Raw genomic sequence first — 25564 nt, 5'->3', positions numbered from 1 at the left:
CTATAGTCGTCTTAACATACAGAAATTTCGAACTATAGCGGCCTAAACATAAAAATGATTTGAACTAAAGCGACCTTAACATAAACATGGCGTGAACTATAGCAGCCATAACAACACATGATTTATTCTATGGCAGCCTAAACATACACATGGTTTGAACTTCAAACATAATTATAATAATCATAATCATAGTTTGAACATTAGCGGGCTTTCAAATGATTAGAACTATAAAACATTCACATAAGATTACAATGATTAGAAAATAAAGATTATAATACACAATAAACATGGTTTTGTCAGTAGGGATGTATAAAAAACATAATTTGAACTATAGCGGGCAACACAAACATCATCATAGCAGGCTTTCACACGACTTAAACTGTAGAGAACAATAAACAAACTTGGCATAATAAACACGATTTGTTCCATGGTGGACTGTGATTAACATAATTTTAATTACTAAAGCCTGAAATACAAATAATTTGAACTATAATATATATACATAGGTTTAAACTCAACCAGCTAAACATATTGCTCGCAAGATTTCACAATCCTAAGAACAAAGATGACAATTACCTGAATGAGTAGCTTCCTGTCCTCCTCAATATGCTTGTGAGTCTCCTGGCTCTCCTGCCTCTGCTCACCCTTCATCGGTATATTGATGTTTACCTTCAGCTTCTTGTTCTTATATCTAAACATTAATATTTGTTTAATTCAGCTTCTTGTTCTTATATCTAAACATTAATATTTGTTTAATTCAGTTTCTTATTCTTATATCTAAACATTAATATTTGTTTAATTCAGCTTCTTGTTCTTATATCAAAACATTAATATTTGTTTAATTCAGCTTCTTGTTCTTATATCTAAGCATTAATATTTCTTTAATTCAGCTTCTTGTTCTTATCTCTAAACATTCATATTTATTTAATTCAGCTTCTTGTTCTTATATCTAAACATGAATATTTGTTTAATTCAGCTTCTTGTTCTTATCTCTAAACATTCATATTTATTTAATTCAGCTTCTTGTTCTTAAATCTAAACATGAATATTTGTTTAATTCAGCTTCTTGTTCTTATCTCTAAACATTCATATTTATTTAATTCAGCTTCTTGTTCTTATATCTAAACATTAATATTTATTTAACTCAGCTTCTTGTTCTTATCTCTAAACATTAATATTTGTTTAATTCAGCTTCTTGTTCTTATATCTAAACATTAATATTTGTTTAATTCAGCTTCTTGTTCTTATATCTAAACATTAATATTTGTTTAATTCAGCTTCTTGTTCTTATCTCTAAACATTAATATTTATTTAACTCAGCTTCTTGTTCTTATCTCTATCATTAAAGGGACTGTAAGCAAAATTTCAAGCGAGCCTCCATGCAAAGAATACAATTTCTGATTTGGAACGGTACCCTTAACACTTTACTATGATAAAACTTGTGGAAGATACCATATTTATTCTGACTCGAAGTGTTCATTTCTGTGAGCTTCTTCATTGCTTCTTAAAAAAAAAGAAATGCGCAAGTCATTTACACAGAAAAACCGCAATTAAAAATTAACAGGTTTAACAAACAAAAAAATTAATATCTAATTCATGCTTGATCAGACAAAGCTTTCAAGGGTACCGTTGTAAATCGGGCATTGTCATCTTTGCATGGAGGGTCACTTGAAATTACGCTACAGTCCCATTAATGGTATATTTATAAATAAAAAATCAAAACCCACCCCTAATAAATCAAGGGTTTTTATCTCTTAATGAGGCTTAAAAAAATATTTTCAAGTGGTGGTTCATCGTAGGAATAAAGAGCATTTGAGATTGAGAACATCACATTATCTGTATCTTCAAAGAAAAATTAAGAAGATCTTATTGAAGAAAAATATTTTACTGTGTCAAATTGAGTGATACAGGTGTGTATCGGAGTTATGAATAAAATGTGACATCTCTGGACCCAACCACGTACTAAATTGTCACAGGGTTGAATATTAGTTCTAAGATTTAAAGTCAATATTTCCTCTTTTTCCCTCTTCCCTCCCGCTTTTCCCTGTTTCCTCTTCCCTCTTTCCTCTCCCTTTTCCCTGTTTCCTCTTCTCCTCTTTCCTCTTCCCTCTTCCCTTTTCCCTCTTATCTCCCCCCCTTTCCCTTTCACTTCCGAATTTCCATTTTTTTCTTCATTCTTTCTCCCCAACCGAACCCTCTCATCTTATATAGATCTGAATTGTCATTTTACCAAGGGCGGTTTATATTTCTTACCCTTTAAAGAGTGCTATGATAGTATCAGACTTGATATCAGCCTCCTCGATATTCTCATTCCCCGGCACTGTCAACAGTTTGGACTTGAGCAGTATCTGTAGAACCTGCACAAATATAGTGAGAACCAGAAAACTTTGGAATAGGAAGCAACTTTTAGACTCAAGTTAGGACTTTAACCAGTCCAATAAGCAGGAGACATATTAATTGTTCAGTGTAAACAGACCCATTTCACTTAATAAGTGTGTACTAAAACAAACATATTTTCTTTGTAACAACATCAAGTACACCTTAGTATTGCTATAAAGTAATCTTCCTATTCATATTATAATCAATTTATACGATATCACAGACAAAAATACTGAGTTCAAATTTTAATACGGAAAACGACATTACTTACTACAAGGAAGAGATTGAAAGACGAACTTATTGACAAAATATTGCGGATTTTACAGCATAAGGCGACATTACTACTGACTTTAGAACATGGAAGAAAATACAAAGTACTAGAGCATAGACAACGTCACTTAGTACGAAATAAACCATTAAAGACGACATCACCGACTGACGTAAGGATAAAGATTTAGAAAACATCAGTGACTAGAATGAAGATAAAGATACGAAAGACGACATAACTACCTTGCAGTTATAACTACAAAAAACAACGACATTGACTCCGTATTTCCTGTTTACCTGAACCAGAAGATCCTCCTTGATCTCCGTAGCTTTAGCCAGCTTCCCCACCTCCCAACTATCAGACTCATTGTAGGCAAGTAGGATGGACATCTAAACAAGGTGTTAAAGGGACTGTGCTCTTAATTTCAACTGACATTCCATTTATAGAATGGCATGTCCGATTCACAACGGTACTATTAACAGATTAGTTAGATCATGAATAAATATTTGATGAATTCCTCCTTGTTACCAAGATAAAGGTTCAAGTGAATAAAGCATCCAACCCCTAAATGTAGGGTTCACTTAAACTAAATTTTTTTAAATAATAAGACAAATATAAAATGAAGAAATTGACTCTGTTTACGAATGCCTTTATATCTGATGTGTAAGCTTTTGATTTTTCTAAATTTGATTATTATATCTAACAAAGTCATAGTTTGAACTATTGCAGGTCTGCGACATCAGCTCGCTAAGAAAAAAGGGGTAGAAAAATTATTTCGGTCAATTGTTATTGAAAAGACTTGGAGGAGTCCAATATGATTTGTTAAAAATAGCAGGCCACACTTTTAAAAGCTCAGTAGTGGGTGTCCCCTGGTACCTGGAAGGTTGAAGCTGAGATGGTGTAATTATTCTTGAAACAATGCGTGACAAGTTCTCCTTTACTCATCTGATACAACCAGTTCAGTTTACGACCAGAGTGAATACTGCTGTAAAATGTTGTAAACCTAAATATTATTATTATTATCAATCAACCAATCCATCAATCCATCAATCCATCAATCCATCAATCCATCAATCCATCAATCAATCAATCAATCAATCAATCAATCAATCAATCAATCAATCAATCAATCAATCAATCATTCAATCAATCAATCAATAAATCCTTCAAAGATTTAATAATGAAAATCTTTGCTCATATATACAATATGTAAATATATATTTATTTACAGCTGACTAAATGGTTGTACCGAAATGATTAGATTGGGTCAACGCTCCCTGCTATAACAATGTGTCCATTAACAAATTGGACGAAGCTGATCTTAACGTTTAAGGGGAAGACACAAATATTCTCAGCAGTCATTCTTCTTACTTCTCTTTCCATTTGATTTCTCTTTCAGTTTAATTTCCACTTTTAAACTGATTCATACTTTGTATTTGATCTCAAACATTTGTTATTACGATATTCCCCCCCCCCCCCAATACTTTGATTTCCTACCTTCCTACACATCTCTCTAAAACAGAAGGAAGGCTGAAAGTACAACCCTGCTGGAATGGCCAAGAACCGCTTGATAGAACCTGATAGAATAAAGAAAATTAAAATAATAATTTACTTATATCAATGTTGATAATAATACTAATAATGTCAATAATGATGATAACAATTTATATTGATATTACTGGTAATAATGACGCAAATAAGAAAAGAATCTAAACAAAGGTCGACTTCAATTAGTATAATTGCATAGAATATCTTTGACATAAAATAGTATGGGGGGAAGGTTTAGCATCCTACTATTTTCTACAGTGGTGAGCATATATATCAATACAAAATGGCTTACTAAAACGGTGATGTCCGACACATATTTCAGTGGTGTCCGGATCTGAGATACTATAATAACGTGTGTTCGGTGTATGTATTCTAATAAATTATAAAAATTATATCCCAATTTCAGTAACACTGTATTGATATATATGCTGACCACTGTATTTAATAAACAAAGTTTAACCTGGATAGAAAAATCAACATTGAGCATTTCTGAGTTCTCCAGATGCCGACGGAACGATTCAATCAGGTCCTTGGACAATCCGATATCCTAGAACAGAAAATCAGATTCAATCAGGTCCTTGGACAATCTGATATCCTAGAACAGAAAATCAGGTCCTTGGACAATCCGATATCCTAGAACAGAAAATCAGATTCAATCAGATTCTTGGACAATCCGATATCCTAGAACAGAAAATCAGATTCAATCAGATCCTTGGACAATCCGATATCCTAGAACAGAAAATCAGATTCAATCAGATCCTTGGACAATCCGATGTCCTAGAACAGAAAATCAGATTCAATCAGATCCTTGGACAATCCGATATCCTAGAACAGAAAACCAAGAAATAAATCAATAAGGTCATTCTTTAACAAATCAGCCACCCCAGTGTAGTCCATGTCATGGATTTTCTCTAAATTTTGCACACAGCTGGCATATTATGAGAAAACATTTAATCCGAAATTTCTGACTCCTGTGACCTCTGGTTACGAGTTATGGCCTCCTACAGTTCCGGCCTCGAGGCAATTTTCGGCCTGTCCTCGCATGCTACAATTGGTTGTAACTTTTTTGTTAATTAAGCTATCAAGCTAATTTTAACGCCATTTTTTACTACATACTAAAAGATTAAATTATAATATTTTTTTTTTACCATTTTCATATGCTCAGAAATTGTATCTATATTTTTCGACTTTTTTATGAGAGTATCTTCCAATTTTTGCAATTTTTTTTTAGAGATTCTCTACAATGCATTTAATGATTTTGCATAGTTTCATTCTTGGAATTTAATTGATCGTAGAATCGAATGCAATGTTTTTAGGTTTTAGTGAGTAAACCTATGAAGTTATTTAAGCTAACAAATCAACATATCAATAAATCTAATAATCGACCAGTTAATCAGCCTTATAATCCAATAGCCAATTAATCTTCAAAAATCGTAGAATCTATTCTTAAGGTTGCCGTTATAAAAAGTAGCTCACCCTTTGAATTTATTTAAAATTTAAAAAAATAATCCGTTAATCAATCATTAATCATCTTCTGTAGTTTGCTGGTGTATTCGAATTCAAGATCAATCAAACAATCAATCAAACCTATCAATCAAACAACCAATCAATCAATGAACAAGTTATACCTGGAACATCCTCTGTAGTTTGCTGGTGTATTCGAATCCACAAGCTTGCTTCAGCTTCGTGATCATGGATGCTTCAGCATCGTCACTTGCAGACATACCCTGCACAGTACATTATATATATATATATATATATATCAAAATTTTAGAAATATCGGTCCAAGGGTTTCCTGCGTTATGATCGGAAAAACAAACAGACTTTACAGAGATTACACTTTGTATATATAGATATATATATTTTGTATCAGATAATCCTTTCAAATGCCTGAACTCGATTTCAAGATAGGAATCTTTTAATTTAAAGCGATTGAGTTCTTAATCCGTTTATCTGATAATTACAACTGAGTTCTTAATCCCTCTATCTGATAATTACAACTGAGTTCTTAATCCGTTTATCTGATAATTACAACTGAGTTCTTAATCCGTTTATCTGATAATTACAACTGAGTTCTTAATCCGTTTATCTGATAATTACAACCGAGTTTTTAATCCGTTTATCTGATAATTACAACTGAGTTCTTAATCCGTTTATCTGATAATTACAACTGAGTTCTTAATCCGTTTATCTGATTATCGCAACTAACTAAAATTTCTACGACCTCCAGAGATACCTGAAGTGATTTGACTTAATACATGGGGACTACAACAGATACGGATTAGTGATTTCTGAAGAGATTATTAATATTAAAAATGTTTAACCTCAGAGTTCACTTTTGTATATTTACTCATGAAATAGCAGCATTTTGGGTTGAAAGATCTCTTTGAATTAAAAAAAAACGCATAATTAGAATCTTCTCGGTGATTATTGGCTCCTTATTTGATATCTGCAGATATGATCAGTCCCTTGAATTTTACCTGAACTAGACGTTTAGCCAGCATCTTGCTGTAGAACTTCTGGAACACGTCCTTATCCTCGATATACTTGAACACCGTCATCACCTACATTATTTTATCATTAATCACGGAACTATGTATATACAAAATTATTGACGCGGAAAAAAAGTTTTTTAGAAAATTTTTTTATTCACCTTTAATTATAGACAAAAACTTTTTCAAAAGTGGTAAAATATACATTTTAGAATTATCTTGTCTTTTGAAGTTCACATCAGATATATTGTCATACTCTTACTGAAAACGTACAATACAATTCACTCTAGTGTGCCGTCCATTAGCGCCTGATCCAATCAGGGTTCAGTCATGTGTTTGGTGTCTATTCTGAACCAATAGAAATTGCACAGCGATAACATCTATTTTTCTATCTATACTCATCATCCAATCAGAAATAAATCCGTTGATCGGGGTTAAACAGTAAATAGAAATATTTACTTCTACTGAAACTGAAGTGACAAGGTGTGATCAATAAGTTTCGCTAATAAAAGTTATGGGTACGTCTTGAAGTCTCAGCTCTGATTTTTTTGTTGAAAGTTTACTGTATTTTTACCGGATTATTTTCATATCAGCTGATGTCAATAAGATCGTTGTAGTAATTATAATGAGCGTTCTCCCGAAGTATTTCAGCTTCGTTCGCCACAGAAAGAAAAATTTCAAAATGGATCCAAACTTGATCCAACAAAGTCTGTTTTAGACCCTTTAAAAACGATCAAAAGAGAAGAGCGATAAAGTATTTAATGTATGAAGGACTTCAGAGGAGTTTTCTGGCTTTGATTTACATTCAAGATACATAATCAATGTCATCCCTTTGGTCCTACGTACGAGATTTTTCGACAAATTTTGCCAAGATTTTTGTCATTTTCAAATCTTGCTTTACAACTTTGTTTACAATGTATAGGCAAATATCAAACATGCTACGAGAACCCTTGCTATTTTCAATATTTTTGACCATTTTTGGGGTCTTAATGGTCTTTTTCCGCCCGGACATGTCATAATCCTTCAAATATTCATATTTCCCTTCTTAACCCCATTAAACTACCATTAAAGTTCATGAAATCGTTTTAAAATACGTGCCGGAGCATGTTTAAGGGTTCTGTTCGGTTTTTGCATTGTCTAACAAAAACATGTTTGAGTAATCGAGCCTCCAAAGTGTCCTCTTTCTCCGATCAATATTCTAGATATTCCTATGCTGTGACAACGAAGCACATCCACCTTCAGGAGAACACTCCTTACATTACAACAGCAATCTGCTTGACGCCAACCTGGCCAAAAATGTATCCAGTATAAATATAGTGAACTTAAAACAAAAATTAGAGCTGACACTACTTAGAAAATTTTAGCGAAACTTATTGATCACAATGGTATATAACTAGTAAAAGTCTATTTGCATACAAGAAGTATACGAGGGTGGGATATGCAAGAAGCCCAATCTTGGGCAACCAATTCCAGTTCACTATATGTGGCCACCTTTACCCGAAAAAGAGGGAAAGAGAATGAAAGATTACTGTAGAAAACAGTACAGTAGAGTATAGACCTGGTTTAGAGTTTCCTCTAACTCTGCATCCTCAGGGTTCTTGCTGGACTTCTTCAGCAGGGCATCACAGTATCTAGACAGAATAATAAGGAGGAAGGACAGGGATATTGGAAAATTTTTATTATTAAAGTTTGAAAACTTTTTTTTTGCTTTATTAGGGAACATTTAGAATTTTGAGGAAAAAAAAACAAAAAAATAATATACAATTTTTCCCCTCCCCTTAAAATCATCCCCATCATTACATTAGGCATGTTTGTGTCGGAGGGCAAACAAAATTTATCTTATTTTTAAGAAAATTTATTAATTTTTGAGTACAAGCTATTTCTTAATAATAAATACCATAAATACTAAAACATAGTAAAAAGATTAAGAATACTGAACTATTCAAGATTGCCTAAAATCATGAATATAGGAATAAGATACGAACAGTTAGAAACTGTAATACTGGAGTTCACAAGAATTTTCAACCATATTTTACTCAGATCCTTATTCAAAATACTTGATAATTGATTCACCAATTAAAAATTCATTTTCTGGACAAACAGAATAAAAGGACAGAAGTCTAGAAACATGATGTTTACAATACAATTGGGAACTTGGATACTCCTCACTTGATCTCGATATCTACTGTGGGAACCTTAGATTTGAGACTCAATGTTATCAGTTATTTCTCCTCTGATCGAAGCTTCCTTCAACCACTGACTGTGCGGGATATAAAAATATCTTTAGACTAACAAAATTGAGATAAAGCATTGATCTCGATATCTACAATACAATAGTTCCCACCACTGGTTCTATTAAATAGAATTAAAGATACCAACTTACTTCGCCAGTAGTTCCGGGCTCTTACTAGAAGAATCTGCTACCTTGGTCACATTGTTATTGTTGATAAATTTTCCTGATAATAATAAAATACAAATATTAGGAAATCATTTTATGCAGATCCGGATCATGGTTCCAAACCGGATACTGATCAAGATCATAAGCATTTCTTCAAGGTTTACAGATTTTTTGAGGAAATTAAAAAATTTTAAATAATCTCTCATTATCATATAGTTGAGATTTTTTTATTTCACAGCAAAAAGTTTTTAACAGGTTTTTAGCACTGCAGGAAATGTTTTAAAAATTATGAAGTTTTAAACTCTGACAAGCTTTGACTAAAGAACATAAAGTGAAAAGTGAAGATGTGATGCATTAGAACAAAAAGATCAGTGCATTGGACTTCACAGCTTTTGATTCATTTAAGGGGTTTTTATTATCATCAGGTATTTGATTCACGACACGGACAATAATTACCATCACTAATAAAACACTTTGACAAAATACACTGACAACAATGCCAGGAGTGTGTACTGTAATATATATTTTCTTTAAAATCATTTCAACCATCTCCCCCCCTCCTCCTCCTCTCTTTTTATAGGATTTATTCACTGAATTGGATTTCAGGTGAAATAAATAATTTTGAGTAGAAGTTTTAAAGAAGAAAACTTGCCCTCTAGGGATGTCTAATTTTTTCGTTTCCACTAATTTAAATAAAATAGATTTTATTTTTAAACCTACCACAAGCTTTGTCTAAACTAGCCACGAAACCTCCATCTCTGTTGAAGGATCGCATCACAAGAGAATCGAATTTTCTAAAAATAAAATTTTCACACCTTTCCTTTAAAACCCTCTTTTTCATGAATACAGTTCTAAATTAGATTTATATATTAACATTACAAACATAGATAGATAGATAAGTTATTATGGTTTAGAATTAGAACTATAAAATTCGAACATAGATTTAATATATCGATTGTAAAAAAAGATTTCGACGATTTCAAAATTAATTTTTTGCTTGTTAACATCCACCACAAAACGTTCCAAGAAATAAAATAAATAATATTCCTACCTATGCACTTCGAGTATAGTCTGTATATAAATTTTAGGATCATTCTGAGCCTCCTGGACAAATAAAAACATTTTACAAAATAATTTTTTTTGTATTTGACTCAAGAACAAGGCACATGAAGTAAAATGGATGAAAAATGAAAAAAAATAAAAAAATTGGTGAACAAATAAACGAACAAAATGGTGAATAATGAACTGTTTAAGTTTAGTACACACTACCTAGTTTAATATCATAATAGATCGCAAAGGGGGGGATACAGTTATCGACTCCCCCCCTCCATCACAATGAATTCAATAAAAGAGTGAGTATTTCCCCCCCTTTAAAAAATCATTTGTTTTCTACAGAAGTTATATATGTTTGGGCAGAGCGGCAAATTAAAAAAAAATTTCACGCTAGAATAGTGAAAATAAATGATTTTAGAGGGGAAAATATATGATTTTTTGAGTAAAAAGTATAAAAATTCTAAAACTTTACACCACTGATATAATACAAACATAACAAACACAGGTTGCAAAAATATATTTTTCCTTAAAATAAGTTCCTACCTGTCCTAATTTCTCTATTGCAGATAGTCCAACTTCTGATATATGAACTTCTAGCAGGGTTTTCAGTTCGGTTAAACCATCGGGAATCCTGAAAAATAAAAATTAAATAGGATTTTGGGAACGATTTTCGAAGCTTTGTGGGAAAATTAAACATGGATAAAATAGCTTAGTGGGAAAATTAAACATGGATAAAATAGCTTTGTGGGAAAATTAAACATGGATAAAATAGCTTTGTGGGAAAATAAAACATGGATAAAATAGCTTTGTGTGAAAATTAAACATGGACAAAATAGCTTTGTGTGAAAATTAAAAATGGACAAATAGCTTTGTGGGAAAATTAAACATGGATAAAATGGCTTTGTGGGAAAATTTTTTTTTTTAGATCTAAATATTTATTTTGTAGCAGAGATTAAGATATTACAATTGTATTACAAGTTTACAACCTTCATAAATGGAAAAACTACATTATTTATTTTCTATATAAATGATTCATATGATAGACACAGATTAGACTTTGAATGCCAGTGCAATATTTCGCAGCTGACTCCCTCGTCATCCATTGCTGAGAAACAATAGAACTTCTTGTAGTTATTAACCAACTGATATTTAATTTGGTTGTCTACTTTTTCATATGTTCTAATTGCGTTGTGTCTAACTGGGCAAACTGTACAATCTTTTTCTTCACAGAAAGTTAAAACTGGGTTTGCAATGTTCACAGGTGGTTTTAGTTCGATTTCAAGTTCAGTTTCAGATTCTGGATTTCTCCATCTTTAGTCCACAGGTTAAGCTTGATATCCAGTCCTAGATCCACTCCTTCCCTATACAACTCCAAGAGTTTATGTGTAATTCTCATTGTTTGTGTTTTAAACTCCCCGCCATAGCAACAGCTAGCTGGGTCAGCTGGTATCAGGCTAGGAGAGAGAGAGTTACAGAGATGTGTTGTTGCTAGCAGGGTTAGGGGGAGACTGAGAATTAGGGGGAGACTGAGTCTTTGTGGGAAAATTAAACATGGATAAAATAGCTTTGTGTGAAAATTAAACATGGATAAAATAGCTTTGTGGGAAAATTAAACATGGATAAAATAGCTTTGTGTGAAAATTAAACATGGATAAAATAGCTTTGTGTGAAAATTAAAAATGGACAAATAGCTTTGTGGGAAAATTAAACATGGACAAAATAGCTTTGTGTGAAAATTAAAAATGGACAAATAGCTTTGTGGGAAAATTAAACATGGATAAAATAGCTTTGTGTGAAAATTAAACATGGATAAAATAGCTTTGTGGGAAAATTAAACATGGATAAAATTTCATGCGAAGGAGGCCATGCCCGACTCACAACAGTAACCTAAAAAGCTTTGTTTGATAAAGTGTGACGTGACACAAGCTGTCGTCAGAGTTGGGTCGAAGATTGGGTCTTAAAGTCGGGTTTAAGGAATTACGGCTCGGGCCGAAGTTTTCAAATCGCGGCCTCTGGCACCCCGGACTAACCAGAGTGAGCAGCATTCGGTTTCTTCTATTTGAAATCAAACGTGTTTTGGTCTATAACTCAATAATCATTTACTTTACGGATTTTTTATTCTATACTTTTTCATTCAAAATGCATATGCCGACAAAGCAGTATTTTAGAAAAAAGGCTTACAAATTATGTTTAACGGGTCAAATTGTGATCGAAAGTCACAGCTTTCTGGAATATTGACAGAACCGTTAAATCCACGTGCTGGGTGGAGCATTTCCAATATCGACCATTCTTATTGGTCCCTGGTCCACCCCTACCTTGAAACAAGTTGAAACATCCTGCCCAGATCCTCGTCCTTATCCGCCACCAGCATCGTCTTGAACTCCAGGTTGAAGGTCTCAAGATGCTTCTCAATCAAAACCTAAAAATAATTGTTTCTGATTTTAACCTTTTTTCAATTCTTTTATTTTATGCTTTACATTCCGAAAAATGTATTTTGTACGGCCCGGGATTATTATCTTTATATAATATGATTCCAGATGTATGTCAACGAAAAAAGTGGTGGACAAAGCATAAAAATTTATAAACTGATTATAGAGAAAAATTATTTTGAAACAAAACTGGATGAACCAATTTCGTTTATGACAACTAAATTCTGCCTTTTTTTCTGGTTAAAATTTAATTTTCATTTTTGTTGTTTGTGACCTTTTCACAAGTTTTGAGTAGACTGGGTAGCGTAGTTTCATGAAGGTATTCAAGCACTTTCCTCTCCTCTTCCTAAATATAAATAAAATCTTATGGATAAGTTTGAAAATATTCAAAAATAAATAAAGGGAATGGTGACGAAAAATGAATATTTCAACATTAAAATATTCTACTCGATGTTTCTGTAACGAAAAAATGTTTCACCGCTCCATCAAAAAGCCAATATATCCGAAATCGGGTTAGAATTAAAATTTATATAATTTGTCAGAAAATGAATAGTTTTCGTATTGATTATTTTTTGAGAAGTATTATCTATACAATACCAATTTATTACGAATGGTATTAGATATACCATTAAATTTTGTGACCCCTCCCATAAAACTAAGCATAGAACTGGCGCTTATTCACAATTTTTATCAGGGTGTATATTTTCCAGAAATATTCCCCTACCCCTGGGGAAAAATGATTCTTAATGCAGATTGGGAGGGAAGAATTAATCATTGGACATCAAAAAGCATATCTTCTGACTCTTTATGATACTTTTAACCCAAAATTATTTTATTTTCCCCTTTAAACCATTAATGTTATGCAATTCAGCGAAAAAAAAAAAAAATTTTGACGCTATTTTTACTTAAGGGAAAAAATATTTTTTTCGAGATAATATACACCCCTGATTTTGTAAACCTGAATTAGATACCTTTAATCTGGTTTCGGCCTTCTTCATGTATTCTGTAACAGGATTATCATGAAGAAACTTGGCGCTCTCCCGACTATAGAAACTCTCAGTGTCCTAATAATATCAATATCAATAATAACAAGAAGAAGAAGAAGAAGAAGAATAACAACTAGCTGAAGGGCCCGGCGTTGCCCGTGGAATGAAAAAAAAATATTTTGAAAAAATTACGAATTTTTTTAGCCTATGTCACTCCCAGACTTCACATGAGTGTCCACAAAAAAATTCAGCCCATTCTGCCGGCCGTAGGGAACATACATACGAATGTCTTGTTTTATTATGTAGAATTATTGAATACTAGGGTTTTAGGGCGCTTCGCGCCCATCTTCTATTTAAATTGTGAACATGTTCTTTTTGTTTACATTTTAAAACAAAAAAGAAAAAAATGTTGCGGATTTTAAAAAAAAAATTCGCGGATTTTCAAGAATTATATTTTTTTTACAAAATTAAAAACATTTAAACACATTTTTTTTTAAATTTTATCATTCATAAACCTTCCCTGGGGTCCCTAGAGGTCCCACAAAAAATTTGGGCCCGATCGGTTCAGTCGTTTTGACGTTTATTGGATACAAACAGACAGACAAGCCAAATTTATATATAGATTAAATCAATAATAATTTAAATTAGTGCTCAGGATCCAGGGGTAAAAATTTAATTAAAATAGTCGGAGACAGTTATCATTTGATCATTTCTTATCTCATCTCTGTTTGGTTTTCCTACAGCGAGTTCTTTAAATCCTTAAATTCTAGTTAACGCTGTGGATATCATATTCAGTCATCTATATAATAAAACAAGACATTCGTATATATACATATATATGTTGCCTATAGCGGGCCAAACGGCTGGACCGATTGGGCTGAATTTTTTTGTAGACACTCAGGGGTGGCCGGGGGGTGTTATAGTTAAAAAATATAATTTTTTTTTCCAAACTTTTTTTTCAAGTTTTTTTTCCATGGTCAACGCCGGGCCCTTCAGCTAGTTTATCATATTTCACAACTAGACGTTTCAGGCTGAGTTCGTTTACATGGACGGTGCCAAGATTCAGCTTAAAAGATAACAACCATTGGTAATAATAATAATAATAATAAAGTTATATCAAACAAAAAACCTTTTTTTCCGAAATATAATGAACTACTGTTTTTTAGACAAGTTCAGCATACCTATTTCATTGGTATAATAATATAAAAAATACCCTTCCCTCCATGATTAACATTATCAAGTTTAATTACCCTAATAAAGCAAACAACTCAGTTATTATTTTCAACAAAAAGACGAGGTGTCTAAATTAAACCAGTTAATCTTTTTAGACTAGATTTCAGAAAAGTTTATCCGGATCCGTCATTCATTGAAGTGGGAGCCGGCATAACGCATCAAAGGGTAGTGCTTCCAAAAGTAAACTTATTAACGAGCGTCATTGACGAATTTTGCAGATCTTGTATGTTCTTTGTTTACCTTGAGAAACTGGTTTTCGAAAGACTCCTTGTAAACGGACAGATTCTGCCCTTTAGCTGTTGGATCCTCTTCATTCAGTCCTAGTTCTACATAACAGCTCTTCACACTGCTTACCTAAAATCAATGAATCAATGAATCAATGAAGCAATGAACCAATGAATCAATATATCAATCAGCATTCAATCATTTAGTCCTAGTTCAACATAACAGCTCTTCACACTGCTAACAATCAATCAATCAGTTCCAGTTCGACATTGCAGCGCTTCACACTTCTCACCTTCAATCAATAAATCAATCATCAACAAAACAACAAATCAATAAATCTACAAATCAACAAATCAACAAATCAATAAATCTACAGATCAACAGATCAATAAACCTACAAATAGACAAATCAATCAATCAAAAAATTAATCAATATATATCAGTGCTTAGGACCTCTTTAATTTGGATGCAGATACGGATCCAGATAGGTCGCTACAATATGAACTATATAATATATATACATAATGAATGGTACACCCCTGGAAGCAGTAGAACGGGATATGGGTGGCAAAATTTCATCAAATCTTAAACCCTCCACCCAGTGTATTGAGGCTGCTAGAAGGGCAGGGTCAATTTTGACCCAAATAACAAGAGCCTTTTTATGCAAAGAGAGGTGCGTACATTCAACCAAATGTACAAACAATTTGTGCGTTGCCATTTGGAGTTTGCAGTACCAGCTTGGTCAACCTGGGTGCAAGGAGACATAGAAACTCTTGAAAAGTGCAGCGCAGAGCTATAAACCTTGTGTTTGGGCTGAGAGGTAGGACCTATGAAGAAATGCTTGTAGAACTGGGAATGAGAACATTAGCAGACAGTGCCTTGATCTTGTCCAAACTTTTAAAATAATTAATAAAGTAGAATCAACCATAATGTTCACCATAGTTGGAGACCAAAACTTAAGATTGACCTGTAGCACAGCGTACAGAAATAATTTCATAGCATCAAGATCCAGGATAGATTTAAGAAAGCATTTTTTCTCAAACAGAATTGTCACGCTCTGAAACTCCATACCACAGGATTTAAAAGATTCACATACACTGAACATCTTTAAAGCTGGATTGGAGAAATGAAATATCTAAACCTTGTGCCAGGACCAGTGTTTTTTGAAGCTCCCTAACCTGTCTCCTGCATGGTAGAACACTGTTCCGAGAGGAAACTAAACTGATGTCTGCCCCGGGGACCCAGAGTGTCTTCTGCAGACTACACATCAAGTAAAACAAGTAAGTAAACTTGATAAACCAATCAAAATTAAGGACATTTTTCATATATTTTTTCTTCATCAGTTCAGATTTGGGGTTTGAGAGCAAAATATTTTTGTTTGCAGATTTTGTTGATATTTTGCTCCTTATATCCAAATCCGCGGATCCGGTTCCCTGAAGCCAAAATGTTGAATCCTTGGCACAGATCTCAATCAATTAGTCAACCAATCAAGCACCAAACCAACCAATCGAATGATAAATCGACAATCAGTCCTTTAACCAACCATGCAACCAACCAACCAAACAATTTTCCGACCATTCAACAAACCAATTATCCAACCAACTGATTAACCAACCAACTAATTAACTAACCAACTGATCGAAAGATCAATTAACAATCTGTTTATGAACCAACAAACAAACCAACAAACGCACCAACCTGTCAACAATCCTTCCATGAACCAACCAACCAACCAACCAACCAACCAACCAACCAACCAACTGAATGACCAACCAACCTACCAATCAACCGATTGACCAACTAACCAACCATTTGAATGATCAATTAACAATCTGTTCATGAACCAAACCAATCAAAATTTCTTCCATGACCAACCAACCAAACAATAAACCAATTAACCAACCTACTAACCAATTGAAAGATCAATTACCAATCCACCCATGAACCAACAAAACGAACCAAAAAACGAACCAACAAAACAACAAACAAACCAACCTACAAACCAATCGATCAATCAACAACCCGCCCCTAAACCAACCAACCAACCAAATACCAACCACCAAACTGTTACTAAACCCACCAGTCTAGTGTTGATACTCTCTCCTCCCCTCTCCTTCTCTATGAACTTGAGAACTGCACTGGTCACCTTAAAATAATAATAATACATTTCACTTTTACTTTTATGAGAAACGTACTGCATCTACCTGTTAATATTGTAAACATACTGCAGCTCTCTGTTTATATAGTTAACGAACTACAGCTACCTGTTTATATAATTAACATACTGCAGCTACCTGTTAATATTGTAAACATACTGCAGCTACCTGTTTATATTGTTAACGAACTGCAGCTACCTGTTTATATTGTTAACGAACTGCAGCTACCTGTTTATATAGTTAACGTACTGCACCTACCTGTTCATATAGTTAACGTACTGCAGCTACCTGTTTATATAGTTAACGTACTGCAGCTACCTGTTTATATTGTTAACGTACTGCAGCTACCTGTTTATATTGTTAGCGTACTGCGCCTACCAGTTTATATAGTTAACGTACTGCAGATACCTGTTTATATAGTTAACGTACTGCAGCTACCTGTTTATATAGTTAACGTACTTACCTGTTTATATTGTTAACGTACTGCAGCTACCTGTTTATATTGTTAGCGTACTGCGCCTACCAGTTTATATAGTTAACGTACTGCAGATACCTGTTTATATTGTTAACGTACTGCAGCTACCTGTTTATATTGTTAGCGTACTGCGCCTACCAGTTTATTTAGTTAACGTACTGCAGATACCTGTTTATATAGTTAACGTACTGCATCTTCCTGTTTATATTGTCAGCGTACTGCACCTACCTGTTTATATAGTTAACGTACTGCAGCTACCTGTTTATATAGTTAACGTACTGCACCTACCTGTTTATATAGTTAACGTACTGCAGATACCTGTTTATATAGTTAACATACTGCAGCTACCCGTTAATATTGTAAACATACTGCAGCTACCTGTTCATATTGTTAACGAACTGCAGCTACCTGTGTATATAGTTAACATAGTGCAGCTACCTGTTTATATAGTTAACGTACTGCAGCTACCTGTTTACATTGTTAACGTACTACAGATACCTGTTTATATAGTTAACGTACTGCATCTTCCTGTTTATGTTGTCAGCGTACTGCACCTACCTGTTTATATAGTTAACGTACTGCAGATACCTGTTTATATAGTTAACGTACTGCAGATACCTGTTTATATGGTTAACGTACTGCAGCTACCTGCTTATATAGTTAACGTACTGCAGCTACCTGTTTATTTAGTTAACGTACTGCACCTACCTGTTTATATAGTTAACGTACTGCAGATACCTGTTTATATAGTTAACGTACTGCAGCTACCTGTTTATATAGTTAACGTACTGCAGCTACCTGTTTATATAGTTAACGTACTGCAGCTACCTGTTTATATTGTTAACGTACTGCACCTACCTGTTTGTTAAGGTTCTTGAAAAGGTTATCCCTCCAGGTAACTAGGGCCAGCTGATAGATTTCATAGATTCCCTTCGTTCCTTCCTCACATTCTCTCTTCACCCAATGTCTACAAAATGAGATTTTTTTCAGATAAAGTAAAAACCAAACAGATGCGGAAAATGACATTTAAGCAATAATTAAACGCATTTGAAGTTATTCCAAGTTAGTTTTGCTTGTAACTTATTAAATTCATAATTGAGGAAAATGGGTCTATCAACACCGCACAATTATTGTGCAAAATCTTAACTTTAGTCAAATTCCAAAGTTTGCTGGTTCTCACTGTATCCCGAGATTTTTTGCATCACGCATCTTTAATTTTCAGTGCGGATCTTTCCCCGTCAGAACTTCAGTGTTGCGAATCCCGGGATCAATCATTGATCTCCGTCTTATGCATGACTAATGAATCCACTTCGATATCCCGTGATGTTCAGGTTCACTGTTCATTCACTGCAGGGATTGATCCTCAAGTGTCAAAGATAAACAATATCCACACAATCTCCGGTTCGGTAATTTGATAGCTTTAAAAAAAAAGTAAGTCTTTGATACAACTTTGATTTTCTAACCTCTACATCTTTACAATCTAATGTAGTAGACCTTAGATATTTGATTTAAACTATGTATTGTTGATTATATATTTTAAGTTTGAAATATCAAAGGTTACTTACCATCAGGTTGCAAAGATATAAGGATTAAAAGATAAGAGTTTGTGACAAAGACTCAATTCCTTTGATGAGAAACCAACCTGTTAAGATAGGAACAGATTCCATTGAGAACCTTTGCACTAAACTGATATTCTTCCCATTCTCTTGTATAGAACTTCAACACGGGCTCATCCATTAAGTATGATCCTTTCTACAATATATTCAAACATAAGAAAACTTTTAAGCTTAGCCAGTTTGATTTAATTACTCAAACTGTTCACGACTGGTTAACTTTCAATTGCTTTTCATCCCCATATTTTCCGGAAAAGTGAAATTTTTTGATTATTTAAACAGCGAACTTGAAGGGAACAAATGTTTTATTTACTTCTAAGATTTTGTTGAGCCACCATAAAAGCCAAAAATTATGTTTAAAATTTGACAAAGCTTTTATCATGTTTAAGATAACTCGTCAGTTAGGCACCAAGCCCAAACCCTGTAAATGTTTATGTTGTGATGTCTACAAGGACCCTATGTATGGTATTATAGGAGAATACAGAATATTTTATGATAATATTCAAACTTCAATCTTGAGGATTTTTTCAGGTTTTTTTCTATGAATTATTTTTTTTTGGTATTTTTTGATTTTTTTAATTGTTCTTTTTTTTTTTTTTTTTTTTTTTTTTTTTTTTATTATTAGAATGTATAGGTTTAAGGGGTACCTGAAGGAGTCCAACTTGGTAAACCTTGAGGAATTCTTTGAGCTTCTTATACAGCTCTAGACCTACAAACTGTGCACCAGATGACTGAGTATTCTAAACAAATTCAAGGCTTACAATTTTAATCATTTAATTAAAAATATTTTTGACATAAATCAAACCATTTTTAAATACTTAGACAAATATCTTATTTTGTTCTCACAAAAAGGCAAACATATGAATGAGTTTGAAAAAATCATTTCTGATTTAAATAGTATCTAAGAAAACTTAAGAACTGGTGCAAGGTGGATTTGAGCATTTTTATGAATAAAGTTTCTCCGAATCCTAAGTAATAAAATATTCACCCAAATAGACACCAACAGTAAACACGAATAAGTATAAACTAATGGTCAATCTAGTATAAAGTATCAAATAGTGTTAAAGAGAAATAAACAATATAGAAAAGATTATGAGAAAGAAGCAGAACCTATCATTGATGGAATAGATCCTCAGTTTTGGAATCATAAATGTTAATAACGATTAACTACCTTCTTATTCTTTCCACTTCCAGACCTCTGGTTTCCACTGTTCTGGCTTACACTTGTACAGTAGTTGTACACCAGTGTGTACAACTCCATGTACCGTTGTTTAGTCATAGCTCGGCGCTGGAACACCTCCTCTATACCCTCCTTGAGACCGCCCCAGATCTGGTCGAGGTCACAGGAAGGTTTAGAGGACGCAGCTGAGGTTTGAGGACGGGCTGACGCCATTTTGTGAAGGTTAATATAGGCAGGGGTTTAGACAATATTATCACTGAAATAAAAACATTATCAAATAAAAATCAATAATAATTACAAATCTCAATTGTTCATATGGGCCATCTCCATGAAAAGGGACAAAATATTATCTAGAATGTATTTTTAGAGNGGGGGTCTGACAGTCTTAATCTACCTATTCATCTTAAACAAGGACTTTAGAAGCTACATTGTAAATTTTTGAACTTTTTGGAATATTAGGACCGAACCAAAAACTATTTTAATTATATCATAGACTGTACAATTTTTTTTTTTCTAGGGATCTAGCTTCTTTTAAATTTTCAATTTCCAACAAATATATAAAAAAAAACTGAGGATTTTTTACATATTTTCCTCTGTAATGATCCTGGATTAAAATTTGTCAAAAAAAATTAGCATTCTCAGTCTTGAACTATATCTTTTTACATTTAGCCTTTGTCATCATAAATTGTTTGAATGCTAAATTCAAATTCAAGTTCATCAAAATCTTAGATATTTTTTAATAAAATGTTTACATCATTCAGTCGTCTTAAATTGTAAATTTAATCTTTTAGTTCGCCCACATGGTCATTATAGGAGTGAAACCAATGACGAGTTTACTTTTCAGAGAATTAAAATTAGGTAAGTATTTCCATTGCAGATTATTTGGTAAAGAGTATTTTACCCAAGGTATCATTAGTTGCAGGGATTTATATTATTTTACCTAAAGGACCCGAGATGGAATTTAAAGAATTTGAGCCACGGTTTAAATCTGCCAAAACCCGGTTTAAATTAAGCGCCGGCTTAAATCTTGAAACATTTGATACAATATTTTTTAATTATTTTATTTAACCATATTTAAGCCGCGGCTTAAATTTAAACCGCCGCTCAAATTCTTTAAATTCGGCCACCGTAGGGGTAATTACAAGTAGAGGAGCATTCCCCATACACAACAGTACCATTTAAACCTTTGAATGATAAAGGATGTCGCACATATCAATATTTCTCTATTAAAACCTCATTTAGTTGCTAAACATGCTGAACCCGATTTTACTTTCAGTTACGTGTTAAACAGATCAACTGCGTTGAGGTTAATCTGTACACAGCGTACAGGCCTTTTTTTAAGCGGGTTCCGACATTTTTAAAACGAGATCTTTTTACTCAAACAGTCAAAGGTTTTAAGGGTACCGTTGCATTGCTCTCTTTGCACGTAGCGTCACTTAAAATTAAGCTTACAGTCCCTTTAATACATACAACTTCGTATTTCCGTCTTTCATGGATTCGTGCAATTCTAATTCCCCACCACCTCTTTTTATTTCATGAATAAGCTATTTATCTTAACCTTTAATTTGCTACGAGACTCAACAATTCTCTAGAATATTCTGTATTGACTATCTCCACATTATTTAGCAATCTGAAACCAGTAAATTAAATGACTGCATGAATTTATAAATATATAAGCTGAAGCTTAAATGTTTAACGATAAATCTACACGACTAAACTGAACAATAGTTTAAACTTGGTAGCCAACAAGACTTCCTTTCCCGATACATTCCCCGATAAAGAACCAGCAAGCAACCTGAAATTAAAATATTTAAAAATATTTCTCGATTAATAATCAATCAACTAATATACAGCCAGGTCATCAGATGCAGATCCAAGGGACAAAATTTCAACTAAAACATAAAAAAAACTGTTTGCTCTCGAAACAGTCTTCCTAGTTTTAGTGTCAAACAATGAGATATTATTGACACCTAGCTAATCATTACATTGTAAATCCATTTTTTTTAGAAGAAATTCTGTTTGAAAAGAATCGCAAGCACTTTTAAAATTATAAAGAGCATTCTAAACTTTTTAATTGCCTCTAATAATAATAATAAATATAAACTCTTTAAGATCTCGCCAGTAAAACAATAGTTGAGATGCAAAGTAATTAGTAAGATTTGATCTTTTCTCTTACTTTCTCCCAAGTTTCCTTGACCCCCCCCCCCCCTAAAAATCACTATAAAAACATTTGATAAGAGAGGGGGGGTGCCTCAAGAAGTTGGGCGAAGAATCCTACCTCAGCGACAATGATAGCGTTAACAGCAGCTTCACCAACTGTTACAGAAGCCCATTTAAAAGTCAGAGCACTCTAAACAGTATATTTATATTTACAAAAATACTTTATCTATTAAAAACGTTCATAAATATTTTTTTCGTCATAGCCCGCCAATAGGCTGGACCAAATTGCATGGGCAATGCCCATGTACATCACCATGTTAAATTTATTTTATTTAAAGACAAAGATGCTAAGTCATTTAAGTCATCTAAAGAGCGATGTAGAAGAGAATGTCTAATGGAAAGTTAAAGATACATTGCATACAATTGTTTATAAATAAATCAAATATTAAAAAAGGAGAAATAGGGGTTAAATTTCCTCTTAAAATCATGTGTTTCCATAAATAAATTCTATCGAATAGAGGAACAAGATGCTGAAGTTAATCTAATATCTTGTTTCAAATCCCCAAAAAAACTAAATATGAACCTGAACTAGTTTTGCAGAGCTCTTAACAACCTGACCAAGTTCTCCAGGGGAGGGGGGAGTCAGTTCAACCTTAAACATAACAATCCATAAACTGGTATATTCCTAGAGAACGATTTTTGGTCTAAATTTCTTGCAAGAGTAAACTCTCATATTTTTGTTTCTTATCATCAATATTTGGCTTACGCTAGCAGAGGACGTACGTTAAACAAAGGTTTGTTGCTGATCACCAACTTTTCAGAAAGCTGATTTGATTTCTATAATCCCTGCATAACAAAAATAGCATCAAAAACCACATACCTTAGCATAGCGACCAAAAGTTGCAAGTCTGGGTTGAGTGAATCGCAGAAATGACACGGGAGCCTTTGCAATAAAATTTAGAGCCATTTTTCTAAAATCGCTGGACATTAACACTCAAAATATTAATAAATTTTTAAACTGTGATCAACCATTTGAATTTTGCTACGTTAGGTTCTTTAAAAACAGACTTTTAAAGGCATCTATCTCGAAAACGAGGCCATCACAGCTTCCATGGAAAAAAAAGTGAAGGCCAAACAACTGATTTTGGACGCGCTGTCAAATATTTTGAAATGACGAAACTGTACAAAATATTATCTACTATAGACTCGAATTAGTTCAGATAATATAAAATGTCGTCGTTTTCTAAAATAGTTTTAAAACTATCTTTTTTATTTACTTTTAATTGAAAATAAAAAAAAATATTTTTTTTTTAAATTTGGAATATAAACCAATATTTGAAATGAAATAAATCTAAATGATATGTGATTTGTAAAAATCCAAAATTAACTTCTAGACTAGCAGTAAGTTTCTGAATTAAAATACAGCATTGACTATGTGTTTAGACTCGAATCAACGTTCTTTATTCAAAAAGTGCTATATCATCGGAACTAAAAGGTATTATCCGTACGAGGGAGGGGGTGCAGAGGCGCCATGATCCCCGCAAAAATGATCTCCGAACCTCAGGATTTGCAGAATTACCTCCAGGCCCCGCAAAACTGGTCTCCCAGCCTCAGTGACGTCACCAAGCCTTCCGCCATTCTGTCTCCACGCCCCGCATTTTGGTCTCCGCTTGTTGTTTTTATTTTTTGTTTAAATTTATTGGCTTAACAAAACAAATATCAAAATATATCTCTTCATNTAAATTTGCTGAAAAATAAATGGTCATGTAAAAAATTGATAGGAGGGGGGGAGGGGGGCAGGGGGGGGTCCAAAAATCGTATACTAGGACAGACCCCAAAATATAATTAAACGTTATAGTTTAATGAAAATTTATATATTTAAAAAACAGATTAACAATTTTACTAAATTATATTGTTCCGAATTTCCGAAATATATAAATCAGAAAATCAAATAAAGGGATCATGGAGATCATATCGTTCTCCTGTTTATACAGGGTGTCCCACGAAACATGACAGTTGGTGAATAGTTTAGTATGTCTTTTTCCATAATAATTGTTAAGTTGTTTATACCAAAGATCAAGAAAAATATTATATGGGAGTCATTATATCAAAATTGATTTCAAAGTAAAATATAATTAAGCAAAAGATTTGTTTAACTAAAAATAGCTATTTGTTAAATGTCATGTTTCGTGGGACACCCTGTATCTAACTGTGCTACTCTTCCTCCATATTACCTGTGTTTAATAATCTCTGCTCTGCATTCTATTCTATATACCTTTGTTTAATCTGTTTCTAGTTTCTCCTATTCTATAACAGTGGTTAATCTCCGGTTATATTATATGTACGTAAAAATAGTAATACGTATATGACAAACGCTCAAGTGCGTATGTAAAAACCTAAAAAATCCAATGAATCAGGAATTTTAAAGGTTTTCCATTTATGTTGAAAATATCCCAAAATTTCTTAATTTTTGGAATTTATAGGTTTTTCCTATTAGTAAAAATACGTATTTTTAAGGCATCAAGGTCTAAAACCAAAATGTTAAGCAGATAACTTTGATTTTGCATGCACATTGTTCCTTCATATCTATACAACTATGATTCCACAAATAGAAATTTTGAAACATTGTGTTTACCAAAATGTTTGCATTAAATTTCTTACATAACAATTCTCTTTAAAAATATCATAAAATACTTTTAGATTCTAACTTAAAATACATTTCTGTGCAGTTAAATTTTCGTGAAAATATTGACGCTTATAAAAACCTAAAAACTTACTTGGTATGAAATTTACGAAAATATACGTATTATTCAATTTGTATCAAACTTATCACTCTAAAAACCGAAAACTACGTAAAAATTTGTAAAATTGAAACCAAACGTTGAAAAATTATTTGGTATGAAATTTAATTGAAAATATACATATTTTTAAGTTTGCCTCAAACTTTTAAACTCTAAAAAAATGCATTT

At 32.9% G+C, this 25564-nt stretch overlaps 1 protein-coding gene across 1 annotated transcript; it reads right to left on the bottom strand.

The window, feature by feature from the left end:
- On the bottom strand, positions 1-23684 carry LOC111702041 (cullin-1). Its single transcript, XM_023473564.1, has 27 exons — positions 23476-23684; positions 23179-23247; positions 22714-22785; positions 21994-22230; positions 20427-20691; positions 19903-19995; positions 19285-19394; positions 18501-18609; positions 17092-17157; positions 15027-15140; positions 13539-13631; positions 12842-12913; positions 12454-12557; positions 10682-10769; positions 10137-10189; positions 9806-9879; positions 9071-9143; positions 8246-8318; positions 6676-6759; positions 5824-5922; positions 4656-4742; positions 4145-4224; positions 3524-3650; positions 2944-3036; positions 2254-2357; positions 577-691; positions 1-42 (listed from the first exon to the last, which is right to left on the bottom strand). The coding sequence occupies exons 5-27, from the start codon at positions 20646-20648 to the stop codon at positions 1-3; spliced, it is 2175 nt and encodes a 724-aa protein (XP_023329332.1). The 5' UTR covers positions 20649-20691; positions 21994-22230; positions 22714-22785; positions 23179-23247; positions 23476-23684.
- Positions 23685-25564: the final 1880 nt, after the last annotated feature.

The sequence above is a fragment of the Eurytemora carolleeae genome, unplaced genomic scaffold, assembly GCF_000591075.1.
Source record: "Eurytemora carolleeae unplaced genomic scaffold, Eaff_2.0 scaffold478, whole genome shotgun sequence".
In the NCBI taxonomy this organism is placed as follows: Eukaryota; Metazoa; Arthropoda; class Copepoda; order Calanoida; family Temoridae; genus Eurytemora; species Eurytemora carolleeae.
Note: the sequence above shows the minus strand (reverse complement) of the source record. Positions and strands in the feature narration are given on the sequence as shown.